Consider the following 19934-nt stretch of genomic DNA (forward strand, 5'->3'; position numbering starts at 1 on the left):
GCCACTTCTGGGCCCCCTACAAATCACATTTCCATGGCTTCCTGTTTCTCTATCAGTGTGATTCATGAGAAATTGTTCCGCCTGTCAAGTACAAAATAGAAGATAAGTTGATTAAAGGCTTTTAAGTCTTCCCTGTTCTCTACAATATTTATTTGAAATGCTATACACAGGAATATATTTAACAAAAAATTTCAAGAAGCATTGCCATTATTATTGAAACTAACTTTTCTTTTTTTATTTGCAGTTGCTGTAAAGCATTTGATGGGAGACAGAAACACAACCCAAGGGGAGAACCATATTTACCTGTTGTGTCTGTCATATATATATATACATACAATATTTCTAATTCAGTCACACTGATCAGTGCCTATTTTCCAGACAGTCTTTCAGTCTGCTTAACTATCTGCCACATTTAAGCTGAATGAAATAATAATAATAATAATTGTCCCTGTAATTGATCAGAGATGATCCAACGTGTAAAAAGATTACAAACAAATTGATGTTCGACAATTCATTACTTATCTGTACTCTGTTTCCTTTTCTATGAAGTAGCAGCCCTATGATCAGCCTGTTTACTTCCCATGTTTGTTTGTTTTTAAATAAACCAGGAAATGCAGTGATAGAACACCTCCTTGTTTTTTTGCCTGTTAGTCGATGAGTATTGAAGGCTGACGCATTCACATGTGTTCCATTACCTAAAAGCTTTCTCTCTTCCCATTTGGTTCTACTGCCATAACAGAGAGCTGCACTAGAGTAGGTCATGGTAATTCAGCGTCAGCACTGTGATATACATAACATGCTCAGCTAATAGCTGTTCCCAATACCTCACATTACATGCACCATGTCAAGGACAGACTGGAAATTCTAGGAATGCACATAAAAGTGGATTTGGCCATTCAGTGCTTGTGTGAGCATTTAAAGATAACTTCCTTGTGTAGGAAAATACACTAAAATACAATATACAAACTCTGTAATATGTCCACTGCTCTGTTTCCAGCTGCCTTTGTTATAGACGTGTTTGTCTTTTTCAAATATCAAAGTGTATGTCTTATTATCTTTTGCAATGATTTTTCTGTAAAAAGGTTGTTTTTAGCAGCCATCTCTTGAAATATTGTATAGCGTTTGCTACTTGAAGTGCAGTAGCAGCATCCTGTAGTGTTCTCCTCTGCCCCTTAGAGGGATTTGCCAAGTCATTCTCAAGGCCCTGTCAAGGAGGCTGTTCGAGCCCACTGGGCAGATACCTTTAAGGCCATTGTCCGTCAAAAAGGATTGCTGCTTATTCTGGCTTGAGCCTCTAGGGTAAATAATTTGTCCACCCCGGCCCATCTAAGGCCTATCAAAAATGTGAGTTGCACTACATTCACAGGAAACTCATTCTTTGCCCAAGAACACTGAGTTTTGGATGGTGCAGCTCTATGCCCTTTAGAGGAGGAAAAAAGGAAAAGGCAAAATAATTTATTCCCACAACAGGATTTGGCATGCAATTTGGAACACACAACATCTCACTGGCAAACTCCTGTCCAAACACAAGCTTGCCAATTAGCTGTGTGAAGATGTCTCACAAGCCTGTGAGTGGACAGGCCCTCCTCTGGCAGTTCGTGCGCCCTCCACAAGGAGTCCTGGCAGCCTTGTTTAGTGGGAAATTTGCTATTGGAGAGCTGTAGAGCAGCATGAGGTGCAGCAGTCATTGGAGGCTTTTTGGCCTCCGTGGATACACGTCTTAGCTACGTCTTGAAAACTGTGTCTGGTGTCTTTGTGCTTGCCATCTTGCCCTCTGCATGAAGTTTAAAGGTGCATGTGTTGGTGTGTTTCAGCTCTTGCTTTTCAGTGTTTGTGCTCTCTGCTAAGAAATGCCTCATTGTTGTCGTGTTTTGGCTTGAGCAGAAAGGATGATGACGAGTGCTGTGGTAACATCTCATATTGGCTCAGTCCGTACAAAATGGAGTCCTGTACAGGCTGAACTGATGTTGACACATGTCGTAGGCTGTTGGGGCAGTGTACTCGCCAAGCTGTGTTGACTGCTTTCTTCTGCCTTGCTGTGCAGTAACACAGTTCCTGTGTGAGCTATGTCACCAAGTTCCTTTTGCTCAGTGGGTACAATAATTACAAGGTTTTGTGACAGATTTTAGCATGGCACCAGAAAAAGAAGAAGAAGAAGAAATCACTCCAGTACTTTGGAGAATTTGGAGTCTCATTCTGTGACACCAATCAGGCTTCTTTAGGATGGAATATTGTACAATGTACCTTTCTACTCTTTCTGTTGAGAAGTTCGTTGACCTTAGCGGCTGGCTGTTAGAATTTAAAAGAAGTTAAATCAGTGTCACAGCAGGTGTTACTGACCTGATCTTCTTTTAACAGATAAAGTCTGTGTAAATATCACAAAGGCTACCTAAAGTATTACCTATAATTTGAACAACAGTGGAAGCTCTAACTATCTTCTCTGCTCCTCAATAGCCTCTAAAAGCTTAAAGGATAAAGAAGAGGAAAAGTAAGCCCCTCATATAGTATATGTTCAGTCCTCAGACAGTTACATTCATACAGATTGACTTGCAAATTGTTAGTCAGTGAATTCATGAATAACTAATAAGAGATCCTCACTTGTCTTCATAGACCAAGGGTTTCAATGCATAACCACTGTTTTCTCACTGCTACCAAGTCTAAAACAAAGACAATCTGTTGCAACACAATCCTTATGCTCATTAGTTTGGATGTCGCCTGTAGTTTGGTTTGACAGCATTAAGCAGGTATTATATAAACCTTGTCAAATATTGTTTATGTTTTGTTCTCATTCGCACATTTCACATCTGTTAACCCAAAACAATGCAGAGTCTCATTTTATACTCTATGTCCAATAGTGGTGCAGGGAGCTCACGGTGCCATGCATGGCTTTCCTGAATTAATTAGAAGAGGGCTGACTGACGACCATTGGCAAATTAATGTCATTAGTGAGCAGAATTATGGTATAATGATTAGCGCCTAGTTTTCTGGACAGTAGGAAAATGTTTGAAACTGATGTCATTTAGACTTGTGAAGAAAAGACAGATAGGAAAGCAGGATGAACATGGCCTAGGAGAGGCTGTGTTTACTTTTTTTATACTATATTTACAGTGTGGTGATGCTGATGTGGTGTAATATTGGTTATGCTGTTTTTCATTAAAAGTCTAGTGAATTTAAGTATGCTGCACAGGATATGTTTTGAGGTATTCCATGTAAAAAGCACTTTCCAAACATGATTAGAAAAAGGAAATAGGAAGTATATACTGAAGAGCAAACTGACCTTGAAGAGACGCAAAATGTTGGCTACCATGATTGACACGGAGCTGGCAGATGCACCAATTACTCCCACCACTCTCTCGGGCTTAGTGATGATGGGCGGCCCTCCGCTGAGACATTTGACATCAGTTGAGTCTTTCTCAATCAGTGCCTGAACAAATGTCAGCGACTGTTCCAGAGCGTGGGTGTCCCGTGAGCAGGTGTCTAGTATGCGTGCCCCCAGAGTGATATTAGGCAGCAGCTCATTGTCATTATTGATACGATCCAGGGCAAATAACATGGCCTCCAGCCTATGGATTCCTTTCTCCTTCTTCAGCTCTCCACAAGCTTTGCCGTCATTTCCCCTCGCGTGCACCGGAAACAGCCCGCCTAGGGATATGTCCCCATCAATGCGTATTGAGTTTAGGTGTGTATGGCCCGGCATTTTCGGTTTGGCAGCCAAGGAGATCAAGACATAACAAGCCAGCAGCAACACCCAGCAGCAGACACCTTTGTGGCAGCCAATCCATGCTCTCTCAAAGCCTCTTTGCAGAGTCATAATGAAAGGCTAAATCCGCATCCAAATACAAATTCAAGTCCTTTGAAAATGAAAGAGGTGTGCACACATATACCCACACACACATACAAATGTCCTGAAGGTTTAGCCGCAATATTTTTCAGAGCACAGTTGTCTTCAGAAGTCTCTTCTCATGGTTTCTAGCTCTGCAACAAATTCGCTAATACTAATTATGCAGCTGTGCTCTCTTTATCTCTTACCCTTTCTTCTTTCCTCTTTGTGTTTCACTCACTTTTCCTGCACCTTAGAGTTGTGGATACATGCAGTAACTAAACAGTGCAGAGTGTTCTGAGGTGGAGTCCACAGAGAGCAGCTCTCATAAGGCAAGAACAAAGGTGGGAAGCTTGCCTCTCTTCTCTGGTTCTCCAGAATCACTCAGGTGCATTTAGCTTTCCTCTTGGTGTGTCAAACAGGCAGAAAGTTACAAGGCCAGCCAGTGGGCTCCACAGTGGGTGCCTGCAACGAGAGAGAAGAGGTGTCAGAGGCCCTGAAGAAAAGAGCAGGAAAAGCCACTTTTGGAAATAAAAGGAAATGAAAGATGGAATGGAATCTCAGTCATCCAATTTCAATAAAGATGGCTTTATGCAGGGTTTGGCATTTTATTAGTGTCAGTCAATGTTAAGGTTTTCTCTTTGTAGAATCTCCTAAAAAAGGCACGCTTTATAGTTAGTGTGTGTTAGAGAAGCTGCAATGTCATGCACGCTTTTTTAATTGACATCATATTCAAAGGGGCACATAATGCTTGCTTTGGACAGCCAAAGCTCTAGTCTAGTTTGTAGATTCTTAGATTCAAGCAGAAATAATACCAGAACCCAGCACTATACACAGGAAATCTATTCTGTGTTGCACCCATGCCTCAACTGCTTTCAGAGTACTGCAATGAATTATTTCTATGTGCCTTGAGCATAACTGATTTGCTCCTGGTTGGCAGTGTTCCATAGGCTTCATAACGGCACACTGCTCTCTTCATGTAGATCGTCTCCAGAGCGTTATACCAAAGGTTATGAAACACGCTAGCAAATTAAGAGCACATGATTCTGAAAATCAAAAACCACATTCTTTGACTTGTGAACTTATTCACTCTTTGCACATCTTATCCCTCATAGCCTTTCCAATCCTTTGTATCAGCTGTACTCTATTTATATATGTGTGTATGTTTGTGTCTGTGTGTGTCCTTGTATATTCTTTCAAAGACAACTGGCTTCCTCCACAGCGCCAGACTAATAGAGCAATGGATCTGGACACAGTGGGAGAAGCCTGCAGTTGTCCCTCTCTCTCAATTGACCATCACACACACACACACATATCTGTCAGTCTTTCCTTCATGCTGGTTTTGTATGCTAACATACAGCCCCCTGCTGTGTTTCAGCCTGTAACAGAGGACACAAAGGGCAAAAATTCTCTTAGGATCACAAAGTTGCGCTACAATGCACCAGCTGTCAGACCATCACTTCCGATTGGTGATATCTGAAGTTATTTTAATGCAAATGGAAGTGTAGTGTAGTAATAGCTGTTTTTTATTTTAACATTTTTCTCTAATTTTGCAAAAAAAAAATTGGCTAGCTGTCTCAGAAGTGGAGGGGTCAAGAGATTTGCCGTGTATCGTGAATTATAGACAGCCTTGTTTGTGCTCATCACATGTTTGTGTTGCTTTCTTTAACTTTAGACTTCATATCAAATTATAAAGATACAGCGCTAACGCTGCACAGTGGCCTATCTTGTTCTGCCTCTCCCATCCTGCTGGGAACCAAAAGGAGATATTTATATCATTCTGCACAGATCATCCTTCTAAAACATAGCATTCATAATGGATGAAAGCCTACCAGTCACTGCAAAACATCCCATTCTGGGGGAAAGCCTCGAAGAGAAGGCAGAGGGAAAGGTAGCTACATGGGCTTAAATATGAAAAGAGTTGAAAATAGACAAATAGGTGGAAAAGTAACCTGACAAACAGTTTAAAATGGGGGTCAGGATAATGATGATGGAGTAATGCCTGCTTTTTCACCACTATTAACATACATTTTTTGCACATTTTTTATCACCTTTTTTATCAGCCATATCAATATATTAATATCAAGCTTTGTTCCACATTCTTTTGTGTCTGTATTTGGGTCTACTATTCCCAATTCATACAGTCTGCTTCGGCACACTGTGACAGAACGAGCTGACCATGTTTGACACAGACTTTCAAAATAAAACAGGAAACAGCATGGAACAACGTAGACATGATAGCACAAGCTTGACAACATGAAGACAAGAAACATGACAGACTAACACAGAAGAGTGAAACATAACTAGACTAAACTTAAGGCAACCAAATGATAATGCTATTACTCAACATATTTCAAGGAATAACTTAAGAACTCAAAATATAAACTGAAAACGCTGGGTCAGAGACCCAAGATTGTGACAATTTTTAAAAGATTTTAAGCACTGGTGGCCCAAAATTCAAATTTTGGTGGCCCAATATGCTTTATATATATATTGCTTTATATATAAAGCAATATATGTTGCTTTATATTGCATCCTATAAAGCAATATAACAAATCTCTTTGTTATATTGTAAATTTTTTTCCATGAACCCGCTGTACCAGCCCGTAAAGTGGGGACAAAGGCTCCAGGCTGGGAACTTCTTATTTTAAATCAGCCCATCCAATTATCATTTTGATTACACACTAAGCAGCCACAATCAAGATAATTACAGTGCACCTCTCCACAAAACAACCAGATAAATGCCTTGAGAGCTGGACAATACTCTGGTAATTGAGTCAGTTTCTAAGAATAAGCCTTGACATGTGAAGATGAAGTCCTGCCTACCTCTCAAGATCTTTTTAGAAGAGGTGGACAGCAGTGCCTTCACTGTCATCACTCTGGAACACCTCATACACAGTGGCAGCTTTACCAGATGTTTAGTCACAAGGCCCAGATGGGCAGAGCAGATAAACATCAGCTGTCTGCTCAGAGTATGAGTTGGGGGGAAAATGCAGAATCCACATAGCGACTGTCTCCCCTCGCTGCTGTGAGGAGGAGCTGTGGTTTCCTCTGCACTCAACCAGAGTCCCCTGCTGCTGTAAGCATTACCACACTGACAGCTGACAGGGCCAAGGTTTTACTCCAGTAAAGGTTTCACTTAAATGGAATTACACATTTCTATGGACTAATTTGTAGACAATATTTACTGAAGTGTGTCTCCAATTCAAAAGACAATGAAGCTTTGTGAAATGTGCAATGTACTGTGCAGAAGCCACCCCTCATTTCTTTATATTTTGCTAGGAAAATGGGAAATGGGTGCAGTGTTTTATTGAAATGTGCAAACATACCTGGAAATACAGGGTTTGTTCAATTCTAACAAGCTTGAAAGTTAGTACTTGGTATGATCACCTTTATTCTTCAGCACAGCCTGAAACCTCTTTGGCAGGCTTACTTGTAATTTCTTCAGGAATAGTTCCCTAGGCTTCCTGAAGGACATTCAAAGCTCTTCTTTGAATGTTGGCTGCCTTTTGTTTCAATCTCTGTCAAGATGATCCCACGCTGTTTCAACAATGTTAAGGTCTGGACTCTGGGGAGGCCAGTCCATGACTGACAGTGTTACACTATTTGTTTTTCTATCCAGGTATGCTCTTACTGCACTGACAATGTGTTCAGGAATATTTTCATCCTGACAAATGAAGCTGTTGCCAGTCCGACACTTTCCACTGGTACTGCTAGACTGAAATCTAACTTTTCTGCACTCATAATTCCATCACTTCTGACATGATGCACAACACCACCGAATGAAATGCAGCCCCAAACCATGACAGAGCCGCCACTGTGTTTTACTCACTGCTGTACTCATCTATACATACTTACAATGATCTGAAGAAAAAATTTCATTATTTGTAGTTATTTTAGTGCGATTCATGTTTTATATGGTTTACTTCAGTTTAACCTGCCTGTTTCACTTCCTTAAGACTGGACTCTTGTTAGCCACCGTTCCTCTGAGACCATTTCTGATGATAGATGGATCAACTGAAGAGCCAAATGCATCTCTCAGCTCATGTGGCAGGTCATTGCTGGATTTTCTTTTTCCTAATTCTTAAGAACATGACTGTCAGATACTGTTCATCTGTTGTAGATAGTTATTTTTTGGCCTACAACTTCTTTCTTTTCTCCTTCCCTTGGCTAGTTACCTCAAACCTTTTAAGAAGACAGTGCCCACCATGCCAAAATATGCCAAGCTTTTATCCAATAGCTCTTTAGGAATCATCTTGTTGGTGCAAAAATACTGTTTTTGCCATTTCAACTAAAGAAATGGAAATAAATTGCAGGCTGCCAGTAAGATCAGGATCACTTTAATAATTAAAAGAAAGTCTGATTCATAGAATTAAAGAATAATGAAATGAGGGGTAACTCAAGACTATTGCACATTGTTATAAATAAAGCAATAATTTAAAAACAATTTAAACCCTAACTTCCAATGTTTTATTATTTTTAAATTGGCTTGAGGGTAAGTAAAGGTAATTGAAAGGGTTAGCATTTTTTGTTTTTCAAGTCATTACAAAATTATAGATTTTGGCTGCCATCAAATGACATTTAGGACTATTTGATGACGTCACATATTTATTTATTAATTTAGTTTTTATTGGATGAATTTTACTGACGTTTGTTACACAGCAAATGTCAGGGAACTGAGTTGCTCTTGAGGATTTAGGTAATGAAGAGCTGCAAAAGGATTAAATACTAAAACGGAGGGACTCATATACACTGTCTCAGAAATAGTTTGGAAAAGTACAAATGGCCAAACGATCAAAGATTGTCAACAGCAATTCAAAATTTTGAATCAGCCATTGGCTACTTGCCAGCCACGACAAAGCCAGACTGACAAGCAAACTCCCACTGAGCCAGACTGTTTGAGGAAACACAGCCAAATCAGCAAATGCCTTGCTATAAAAAGATCTTTGTTTGTCTAATTTTTTAAACCAAGTCTGGCATTAGCCTTAGTTTGAGTTTCACTTCGCACTTTATACAAGAAAAAGACATCACCGGGATTATAACAGCCACACACAACCGCACCTTCCCACCCCGAAACCTCATTCACAGCTTTCAAATCGTGTGAATAACATTTCAGCTATTCATAATAGCTGAAAAACCACTGCCGTTGGTGAACTTGTCACATGTCTTGAGTTTGTGTTGTATGGCCTTTTTATTAAATAATGATCTCGAGTTTTACTATTGTTCAGCTTCAAAGCTCAAAAGAAATGCAGCAAGACACAGGCTCAATTTTGCATTCAGTCATAACTGCGAAGCCTCACAAAAACATGCAACCTGCTAATAGGTCTGTCAAAGCTGTACTGGGCACTGCCTGACAGTGATATCCTAATCCAACGTGGAACTGCTGTTTTGGCCGTTATGCTTCAGCAGAGGAGATACTTAGGCCCAAAAGACCAATATGATCACAGCCGAGAGTAGAGATAAAGTCCTCAGAACGGAGAACGTCACACTCTCTGCATGTCTGTGGGCTGGTTTGCTCAAAGTGTTTTGGTTTTTTTCGAGCCCTTTGTTTATACCTATTTACATCATCTCGACTGTGTTTTTTACAGTAATGTTTTTCAACTGTGCATATAAATGTGGCTGCTTGTGAAGGATTGTTTTCACATTTTCACTGGTGGCAAATGTTATCACTTGCTCGCTTATTTTCAGAGGCAACATTTTTACACTAGAAGTGATTAAAGTCCTTCCTCTTTGAACCCCAAATTATAAGGAGCTGGTTGGGATGGATGGAAGACATATAAAGCCCAAAGACTTTGAGAATCGTGTCTATAAGTCAGCTCTAGAATTACATCTGTGATTTTTTTAGGCACTATTGTTAAGGTTACATCTACTATATTGAACTAGACGACAATCTTATTCTATCCCTACCGAAGTGCTGCTAGTCCCAAAGCGCAATTATAATTTCAAATAATGTTGGATATTAGCCTGAACTATTTGACTCATACGTTTGGTACAAAACAATTTTTTCAACTTCCTAGGTACATATTCGAAAGCTTTCCTCTTTTACAAAACATAATCTGTTCCACCTTATGTTTCCTTCAAAACATATTTCCTTTAGCAGAAAGAAATAACCACAGGCAAAAAAAAGAAAAAAATGTAGGAATTTTTGCAATAGCTTCTTGCGACGAAGCGTTTGAAAGCTGTTTTTAGGTTTTTAATCGTCTTTTCAACAGGAGTCCATTAGAGGAGAGAATTTCTTTAGCTCTCTCTCTCCCTCACTCTTTTATGGCACTGACATTTTCTACATTAGTTTCTGCTGAAATACTGTACAAAATAAACATGAGCCTAATGATTATTGACGTCAGCCTCTAATACCTATTGTTTTTTGACAATAAAGGCACTGGCAGAAAAACAGCCTCTGCTTATTGCAGAGGAGAGTAAAGACTGATCTTCTAAAAACAAAATCTCGTTAGTTATGGTTTTCATGATGAAACTAGTTTATTTACATCTCAATCTATGATAAGAGGCGCATGTTAGAAATGACTTGCTTCCATGTTGACTTTATATTGTTGTAAAATAGTTTCATAAAAAAAAAGAAAATTGATTGTATTGTCTTGTCCTGAGTTTACTTCTTCTCTTGCACAAAAAATACTCAGGATCCCCTTGTTAAAAGCTGCTATATATAGTAAATAAAGTTGTTCTGTTCTTTTCTTTTCAGAACCTAAAAATACGTGTACCGTGTCCATGTGTTTAGATTTTATAAACGTGTGACTCTGAGAAGGAGCCGACACTGACTCAAATTGTGGCCATTGGGCATTAAGGGTTTTAATACCTTAATTGTCTTTCTTCTCACGCAGTATCCCCGCTTGACTCCCCACCCCCCTAACTCTGCTTCACAGTTTGAAAACCTCTGTGCAAGATGATGGGACAGATAGAGCATAAGTAGTTTCCTAGTAAGAGTACAGAATAACCTTTGTGGAAAATGTTACACAAATCTCTACAGGTGCATCATAATTTGAATAAGTGTCACATTAATTCTGAGTGAAATGTTCCCTGGAAGATGAGTCATTGAAGGAAGAAGACAAAAACAAGGGTACAAGAGTGCAGGGCCACAGAAAGTGCTTGAAAGAACTAGAAAGCAGAGGAAAGCAAGCACGAAGCTTCATTACATGCATTGTAACTTTATATAGTAGGCTATCTGCATTCATTCCCTCTTTATAACAGACATCAGACACCCACCTCAAAGCTAATTCCCCTTTGCTCCACTACCTCCTTCCCCCTCTCCAGGGTACTGTCCATTAGCTCACTCCAATAGAGCTGGAGATTCACCGATTCACGCTCGCTCATTAACACTTTCTCCATGCAATATGCAGATTCCATTAATAAACAGTCTATGTTGCTGTCCTGGGGTAAAAGGGAAGATGTGGAGATCTGTGGAGAACATCTAACAGGAAAAATGCAGAACGGGACACAACAATTCTTTAAAGAGGTCATAGTTGGATAATAATGAGGTTTAAGATTCACAGGTCTATTTCTTTCCTGTTTCTACTGCACTGATCTGGCAAAATAGCATCTTTGTTATGAAAATGATCCCAAATGTGATTTATTTATTTATACATTTACACATCAGTGCAGACGGCATGTAGACACTCACACACAAAAAAAGCTCTGGTCTGGTCTGAAAAAAAAAAAAAGTCATGTACTCTGTGTGAGTAATATCCTTCTCTCAGCTAGAACGTCTTTGGTGTCTCTGAAAATCAAGATGATCCCTAAAGAGAATCCCAGAATTAAACTGTTTGTCAGTTGTAGTACTGCAGTAGTTAAATACCCTTTATACTTAAATGGGTTACAAGATGCAATTTCTCATACATGTCATTTCAAGCCATGTCTCCTCCCTGCTGCATGTATGTAAAATCTGAATTATTCATGACCAAATTCTTCAAAGCTCAACACACACACACACATGAGCAATTAATGCTGGCGGGATTGTAGTCGTATAGAAATGAAAAGACTTTGTCCTTGTGTTTCAGTTATATCTAATTCAAAACAGATTTTTCTTCAAGAGAAGGAAAGATAAGAAATGCGTGTATAAGAGCCAGCTGAGGCTTTGTGTGTGTCCCATTTTGCTTGAACTAATTTTTCATGACACGCTGCAGTTTACAACATCAACAGACAAAAAGCAGCCTTTGAGCTTTCCTGTTGAGGAGCTAAGCGCGGTATTTTGTAAGTGCTTGAATCAGAATGTCCTTAATGTGCTAAACGAGACAGACAGAAGGACTGGACAGTATGAAGATTTAACTGCAGCTTAACTCGATTTACTCAAAACAAGGGTGCAGACATTCTCAAATAGCAACTCGCAAAGCAATCTATAAAATCACTGCGCTATAGTGCATCCCACTTCAAAAGTGATTTGCTGAGATCTTTAACCAAGTGAGAATGAGCACAAGTGATTGAAGTTATAGATAAAGAAAGCTGTGACACTTGTGCTGCAGATCAATGCACTATTCATTCAGGGCGAGATGAATAAGAGACAGAAAAAAAGCTAAATTTGAAATATATTGTTCTCAGTAAGGACTCAGTCTAAGACTTTTTGGTAGTAAGTACATTTACTTTCTTTCTCCTGCCCAAAGTGGAAATTAGATGACAGCGAAAAAGCTAAAAACTAAGCTAACCGGCCAATTTCTTTTTGTCTTGATGACAAAATGAAACATTTCTTGTGTCTGCTACATAGTAATCAAATGAAGGAAGACTCTGGCAGCTGCCATGTTAAGCGCTGTCTGAATCCAATAAATCTCTCCCCAAGAGCAGCACCCTAATAGTCAAGTAATAGCTGGCTAACAGAGCTGAGCACATTTCAGAGTGTGCAGACGAGAGAGTTTTGTCACCAAAAGCAAATGCTCCAAATGTACCTCCTTCTGTGGCAACAATAGGAGGGCAAAGACGTATTTGTGAGGAATCACATATTTCAAATCACACATTGAGCTTCTAAGTATAGCCTGGGTTTATCTGCGCTCCCGGAGACAAAAGCTATGAATACTGCATCCCTCTGCTTGCTGCCACCCTGTCAAAGAGGGTTTCAATGTTGAGGCATGCTTGAATGGTTAAAGTGGAATTTTTATCATGAGAACACCAGTCACTTCTCCTGTGCATTTCTTTACATACAGGCGTGGGATGCAGAGGGGAGCTGACTGTTCCAGGGGGACTCAAAGGCAACATTATAGTTGAAAAAGATAAAGGATAAAAAAAAGCATTTGAAGCTCTCCAAACTCTATACAGCCAAAAGTTATGTATGATCCATCAGGTGAAAGTCACAGTTAAAATGAGGTTTCAGTGTTCAACGAGGGAATCAGGACAGGAGGCTGTTGGCTTACTGCTTTTTTGCTTCAGCTGTTAGAACCTTGTCATTTGTGCCGTATTCTTTAAACCAAGGTTGTCCTTGTAATTCCTGGTTTAAAAAGACACAAGCAAACAGCGCTTCACCCATTCAACAAGGAACAGCTCTGCATCCCTACCATGATTTCACTGTGGAACACCTGGACCCCATTTTCACTGGCGCTGCTGTGGTGGAAATAATCTTGCATCACTTTCTGATATATGATTTATTTGAGGAAATGTAGGATGAGCTCCAAACCTAACTGGCACAATTATGCCTCGTGCCAGATGGGTGTGGTTTCCACACCATTTACGTTTGGCTCTAAAAATGGCACAGGCTGCATGTGACAGGATGGAACATTGGCTCATGTGCTGCAACATATTCCATGTGAAGCAAACAATGGCAGACACTAAAATGTAGTAAATACATTTATTCCACTCCCTGAATATATGCCAACATTTGGAGACTGCATTGTAAGACTTAAATACCTCATATTTATGATAGCAACGTTATACTTCATGCAACCTCTTTGCTTTAAGAAGTGCTCTCAGTGCTTTGGCCAAATAACCTGAGATTTTAATCATTTTTCTTGCTCAATGGCATTCAGTGTAATATCTGGCACTTGTAGTCTATGTAGCTCTCTAACTCTGTCACTGCACAGTGTGTGGGATGCTGGCAAGGCCAAATAGACTACACCCTGACTGATTTGAATAAGTGTCAGCAGGTCACAGTAGCACAACCGTAATAACACATTTTCCCCAGTGTGCAGAACAACGTATTGATGCTCTGGTTTGATTTGTCCTCAGTGGAGGAACCTCGGCTGAACTGTCATGAATTTTAATTTCTGGCTTTGTACTGTGGTTTAAAGTTTTACCGTTTCCTTTTCACAAACAACTGGCTTTTATGGACGTAATTGATTTTTTTAAGTTTTATAGTTTCATCTGAAATGCTTGCTGTGTTTTGTGGCCTATGCAGTTTTGTCCTCGAATGTACTGTTTCCTGTTTGTTTGTTTTTGTTTACTTTTATTTTTTATAAAAAACAAACAAAAAACAAGTAATGTGTTGAAGGTGTAAGTGGGCCATGCCATCATGAAATATGAACTCATTCATAGTAATATGTATTAACCTGCCTATCGGATTTAAATGCTTATAAACTGAGGATGCCAGAAAACCATTCAGGATAATTCCCGCCCACTTTAACGCCTGAATACCTCCTTGTTAAACAGCAATTATCAGTTTTGAATTTGCATCATTTTTATTATTATTATAATCATTCAATAAATTTAAAAAAACGTGGGCTTTAGAGGGACTTCTATGCTTTTTTTGTTATGTTTGGAATGACCCAGGTTAGCTGTTTCCCTCTCGTGCTTGTCTTTATGCTAAGGTTAATAATTTAAATACAAAGATGTCAGCTATACCATCTCAGGAGTAAATAACCTCCAAAAAAATTGTAAAAATGTTCCTTTAGCTACAGACAGCAACCCAAGCACTCTTTCACTAACTTGGTTACCATTTGTACTAGAGACAAAATTGGTTTCAGAAAGATATTTGGTGTATCACAGTAGCACAAAGCATTCACAAAATATCAGCCCCACCTACCAATTACCATGAGCGCTTTCTCTACCTTAACTCTGCTACCTTAACTCCTTGACCGTTTCATTTTGGGCTGGAGAGAAAATTCCCTAGAAAAACTCTGGTATTCATGGCCCTGCCTTTTGTATGCCTACTATCCCACACATCCACCTTCAACTTCGAAGAGTCAGTAAGTGCTGGAACAAGAATACAATCCATGCAACACGGCTGTAATGATAAAAAGAAGTTGTGTTTATATTGCTGCGTATTTCTTCTAATATAATTTCCTTTAGTCAGGCTTCTGCAGACGTGATTCTTAGAGAATGCACATGATTAGTTGCAGCACACTAACTCCATTGTGTGTTGGACAATCTTTGATGTTGAACTTCTGGCACATCAGGCTACATACTTGTTGGCACTCCTGAAGGGTCCCTATCATTAAAAACCATATACCCTCTTAGGTACACTCTCTTGCTCACGCTGTCATTTTTACTTTTTAGTGGCATTATTACTAAAAAAAAAAAAAGAAGAAGAAGAAGAAGCAAAGCCCAGTTTGTTTAATGCTATTTGCCAACACTGAAATCTCTTCTATTTTGCCATTCATCTCTTCTTAGAGGGATCTATCCAGCTTCAAAGGGTATCCCGTCAGCCTTTGGTCTTATGACACGGATTTAATCCCCAGACTAAAGATTTTATAAAAGTGATTTTTTTTTTTACCCTTCTCCTTGTCAAATGTGCATGCTGGGCAGCTGGAGTATGGCTGAAAGAGCGTGTTATGATACTGCCAAGATGAGCGGGACTGAGGATAGAATACAGGAACACAAACAGCGAATCAAAGGGTATTAGGTTGTAAGCTTTGCATCATTGGTAATTGGGTTGCCAGAGCAATTTATTAAAATCTGACACTTTTTCCCCTGTTCCAAGCAGTTTTCTGTGATATTTAACAGATGGTGTCTTGCAAACCAATAACTAGGTATAGCCAAGCTCAAATACAGGCAAATGAATATTTCAGTAGCTTGAAGAAAGTATTTGTGTATCACCCAACAGAGACAAACAAACTAACAAAGGACTAAGAGAAAGTTTAACATTCTGTAATTGCTTAATCTGTGCTGGTATACCTATGACAATTTCCTTTTCCCTTTTTTTAAATCTTAAGTGATTTGTTTGAAAGCAGTATTCCCTGCTTGGTCTAAAGGGGTTGATGCTTTTGCATCCCTAGATTATTAGTTAACAGCAGTAAACAGCATCAAACTCGCCATATATATATATATATATATATATATATATATATATATATATATATATATAGATATATATATATATATATATATATAGATAGATAGATAGATAGATATATAGATATATATATCTATATATATATCAGTTTAAGCATTAATCTCTTGTTCTTGTACTATTTAAATTAGATACATTATTTCAAAATCAGTGCATTACATTTTATTTGCAGTTACTGTAGAGAGATTCCCCATTTTCATGAAAACAGGACTGGAGATTTGCCTTGACTTGACTTAGCTCTGAACTCAAAACCTAAAATTTGACCTTACATCTGCTTTTAAACTCAAGGAGAGCTGAAGTCAGTCATAATGCATACATATATCTCTTAGAGCTGGTCTAACACATGGCTTTGTGACAGTTGCCCCAAGCTTTGCTACAGGGCCTGTCCGCTGTGATCCTGCTGCCTTTAGAAGCCTCTGACCTGTTCTCCTACTGGGGCTGTTTGAGGACTGAAAAGTACTGGCTCTGACTTTTTTTTTTTTGGTGGGGGGGGGGACCTTCTTACAGTAAGCTAAGAATTAGTAGTGAGGTACAATGACTGGATGTGTTAATCTCCAAATGAGATGATGATGGCCTGTCCAGCTGTCCATCAATCACACAAGTTCCAAGTGCTGAATACCACTATTAATTAATAGGCAGTGTGTGTTTCTTTTTGTTTTGCTATTTTTGCCTTTTTTATGCTAATAGAGTGGACAAAGATATGAAATATGGTAAAAGAGAAGGGCAATGAAACGCAGCAAATGGTTTACCCAGCAACAAATCGAACATTAAATCCACACTTGATGAGTGTGATGATGAGTACTTTACAAGTATATGTACATTTTTCTTTGTAAAAAAAACCCAAACTTTGCTGCACACTTTTTAGTGCAATGCTAAGAAGACAAAGAAACACACACATACACACACACACATCATAATCTAATCATGGCAGCACAGGAACACAGGAGGAGGAACAAGCTCTGAGCACAAGATCCATAGAAGCTGGGATCTACCAAACCAGGCAAGACCCGAGGTGCAGGCTGTGTAAAGATGCCCCAGCACATAGCAGCAATGTGCAAAATGCTTCCAGGTAGGACATACATGGAACGCCATAACCAAGTGGCCCGGCATAGTATGCAGGAACATCTGTGCTGAATATGGCCTGGAAGTCCTGAGGTCAAAATGGGAGATGCCCCCTAGGCTGGTCCCGAATGATCTTGCTAAGATCCTGTAGGACTTCCAGATACAGACGGACAAACTGGTCATGGCTAACCAACCGAACATGGTAGTGGTGGACAAGCAGATGAAGATGGCTGTAGTGATAGACAAGTGATACGGAATGACAGCAACATCAGGAAGAAGGAACACGAGAAGTTGTGGAGGGTGAAGTGGTCCAAGAGGTAATCGGAGCGCTAGGTGCAGTGTCTCCCAAGCGAGGTGAGTGGCTCCAGTAGATCCCAGCAACAACATCCGAGATCTCTGTCCAGAAGAGCGCAGTCTTTGGAACAGCAAAGATACTGCGCAGGACCCTCAGCTTAAAGAATAGACCGACTGCAGGGGTGAAGAGGAATTTTTTATATCACTGTATACTAAATAGTAAATATATAATAAATAGTGATATAATTCAAATATATGTATAATTAATGTATTTAAAAGTAAAAATAATAATATGATCAACATAAATCTATGTTTTAAAACATGGCCTGGCAAAAATTGCCCACAGGGCAGGTGTTTGCCATTAATTATTAAATGGTAATTTTGAAATGTAAACATTTGCCCATATTTTAAGATTATAATAGCAAATTAAATATTTAAGTCTTTTTTTTTATTTATTTGGTGAAACCAAGCAACAGTGAATCAAGAAATTATTTAACAGATGCATAAGCAATGCAAATCACTATTTGTCGTTACTACTGTGCATATTTTAACATCTTACTTTGTTTTTTTTTTAGTTTGCATAAGGTAGAGATATAAAGCTTCAACATGTTTGATATCTTCCAAAAATTGTGGTTTTAGGCCAGTAGCTAAGTGTGCAGATCACAGGAATTCACTTTTCTTTAAATTAAAAGTACAAGAAAGTCACTAACAAACATTCCAAGATGTTCTTTATGTGCCTGCTCTAGTTTGTCAGATTCATTTTCCATAACAAAGCCTGAAATGAGATGACTCACTGTACTCCCCCACTGACTGCAATAGAATAGTAAGTATGTCTTCCATGTCAATACACAGTACCACTACAGCACCCTAGGCACGGCCTTGTGCCTCCTCTGTAGCTTTCAGCAGGAAACATATTTGATTCCAGGGTTCTTCCTGTATAGTCTCGACACAGTTAAATCCACATGTCTGAACTTCAAGGTCTTTGTCTCACAAACATCATTTTCCCAAGGATAAAAGAAGCCACCTGAAAATTTGACAGACTTAAATTTTGAAATGCTGTGATTCTTCATCCCCCCCCCCCACCCCCACCCACCCCCAACCCCTCTCTCTATATGCAGCATCTGTATTTACAGGCATCCTCTGTGCATCCTGGGGTTTTACAATTGAATACAAGTAATTAATAATTCACCCTTCCCTGTTCTGTCTTTACTCATCTTTATCCCTCCCTTCAGTCTCTTTCACTGAACTATCAGTAGATAGTTGGAGAATATGAACCGCTCTTTGTAGCAAAGCTTAGTACAAACCAAGCTCACTTTGTTTAAGACCGTGCTTTAAGTGAAGCGTGGGACTTCATAATTGTTCTTTTCATGTGTCTTGTTAATTTTTTAAACAAAGTAGTTGATCACTGATTCCGAACTAGAGTTGGGCAGGAGAGCAACCCCACATCACTGCCATCTCTGCTTGGAGATCAAAGCAAAATATTTTTTGCGATAGATACAACAGACTGTTGTATCTATCGTTAACAGTCCCCAAAAAATCACCCTGCTGTGCTCAAAAGTGCCAAAACACAGTTTCAACAAAAACCTGTGCAAGTTTCCAGGCCTCGTGTGCACCTCTGCAGTGATCTTACATAGCTGATTTAAATTTTTTTGTTCCAGTAATTGTGGTTAAAAATTAATGCAAGTTTTGAGAGCCGGTCTAGTGCTGGCATTCATCATGTTCTGACAGCTTCCACTGAAGATTAAGCATTCACCCTCAAAGCCAGAGGAAAACAGGGAGGTGCCCAGATGAGAAACAGGGTCATTAACTTTAGGCTCCTCAGCGGAAATAGGTGTCTGATTGCGCAATTGGGATTTTCTCTGAAGAAACCTTTGAGATAGACTTTGATCCATAAAGTAATCATGCAAAAGATTTGTCGGAGTATCTCTGTGGAATATAGGACAGCTGAATACTGGATGTGAAACGGGAGTGACGATTAGCACAGGAGCACTATTTGTCTCCTTGTGATGCACTGATCTTTTGGCTCTTGATGAGGAAACAAAAGCTGATCACTAAGCCCATCAGGTGCTGCCTAAGGGCTAATCTCAGGTGGTTTTAAATAGATTCATTGCACAGCTGCTTATTGGTCTAATGTTGCAGTCGACTTATTCAGGAGATAAGCTGTTCGAGAGTGGAATGATGACACTTGAAACAAGTACTTTCATTTTTTCACATTGGAAGAGACGAGTATTCAAATTAATGCAGGATTTAAGAAGCACTTTTTCTGACTTTGCTCTCAAACATTTACCAAATCTTGTCCCTTTTTTTTCATTAGGTCTTTTTAAAAGCTGTTTTTCTGAGTATCTCACCAAGGAACAATTAAAGTGTTCCTCTAATTAAATATGAAGGAGACAATAACAATTATGTTTTTATCCCTGTTGGATTATGAAGATGATTTGTATTCATAGTAATCACGTACCCTAAGTCGAGACTGAGGAAAGGGTGGCTTGGCTAAAATATCAAATTAAGTATTGTACTGAGTTATGTATGTATTGCTTTATA

The 19934-nt window shown here is 39.2% G+C and overlaps 1 protein-coding gene across 3 annotated transcripts in view; it reads right to left on the reverse strand.

Moving 5' to 3' along the window:
- The window catches only part of LOC134618727 (metabotropic glutamate receptor 4-like), a 188561-nt gene that overhangs the window by 132747 nt on the left and 35880 nt on the right, over positions 1-19934 (reverse strand). For all 3 annotated transcript variants that reach the window (XM_063464272.1, XM_063464271.1, XM_063464273.1), the window contains one exon: positions 3278-4285. In XM_063464272.1, the coding sequence (XP_063320342.1) occupies positions 3278-3811 (534 nt within the window). In that variant the 5' untranslated portion in view covers positions 3812-4285. The remainder of the gene's footprint in view (positions 1-3277; positions 4286-19934) is intronic.

Source organism: Pelmatolapia mariae, linkage group LG20, assembly GCF_036321145.2.
Source record: "Pelmatolapia mariae isolate MD_Pm_ZW linkage group LG20, Pm_UMD_F_2, whole genome shotgun sequence".
NCBI classification, from domain to species: domain Eukaryota; kingdom Metazoa; phylum Chordata; class Actinopteri; order Cichliformes; family Cichlidae; genus Pelmatolapia; species Pelmatolapia mariae.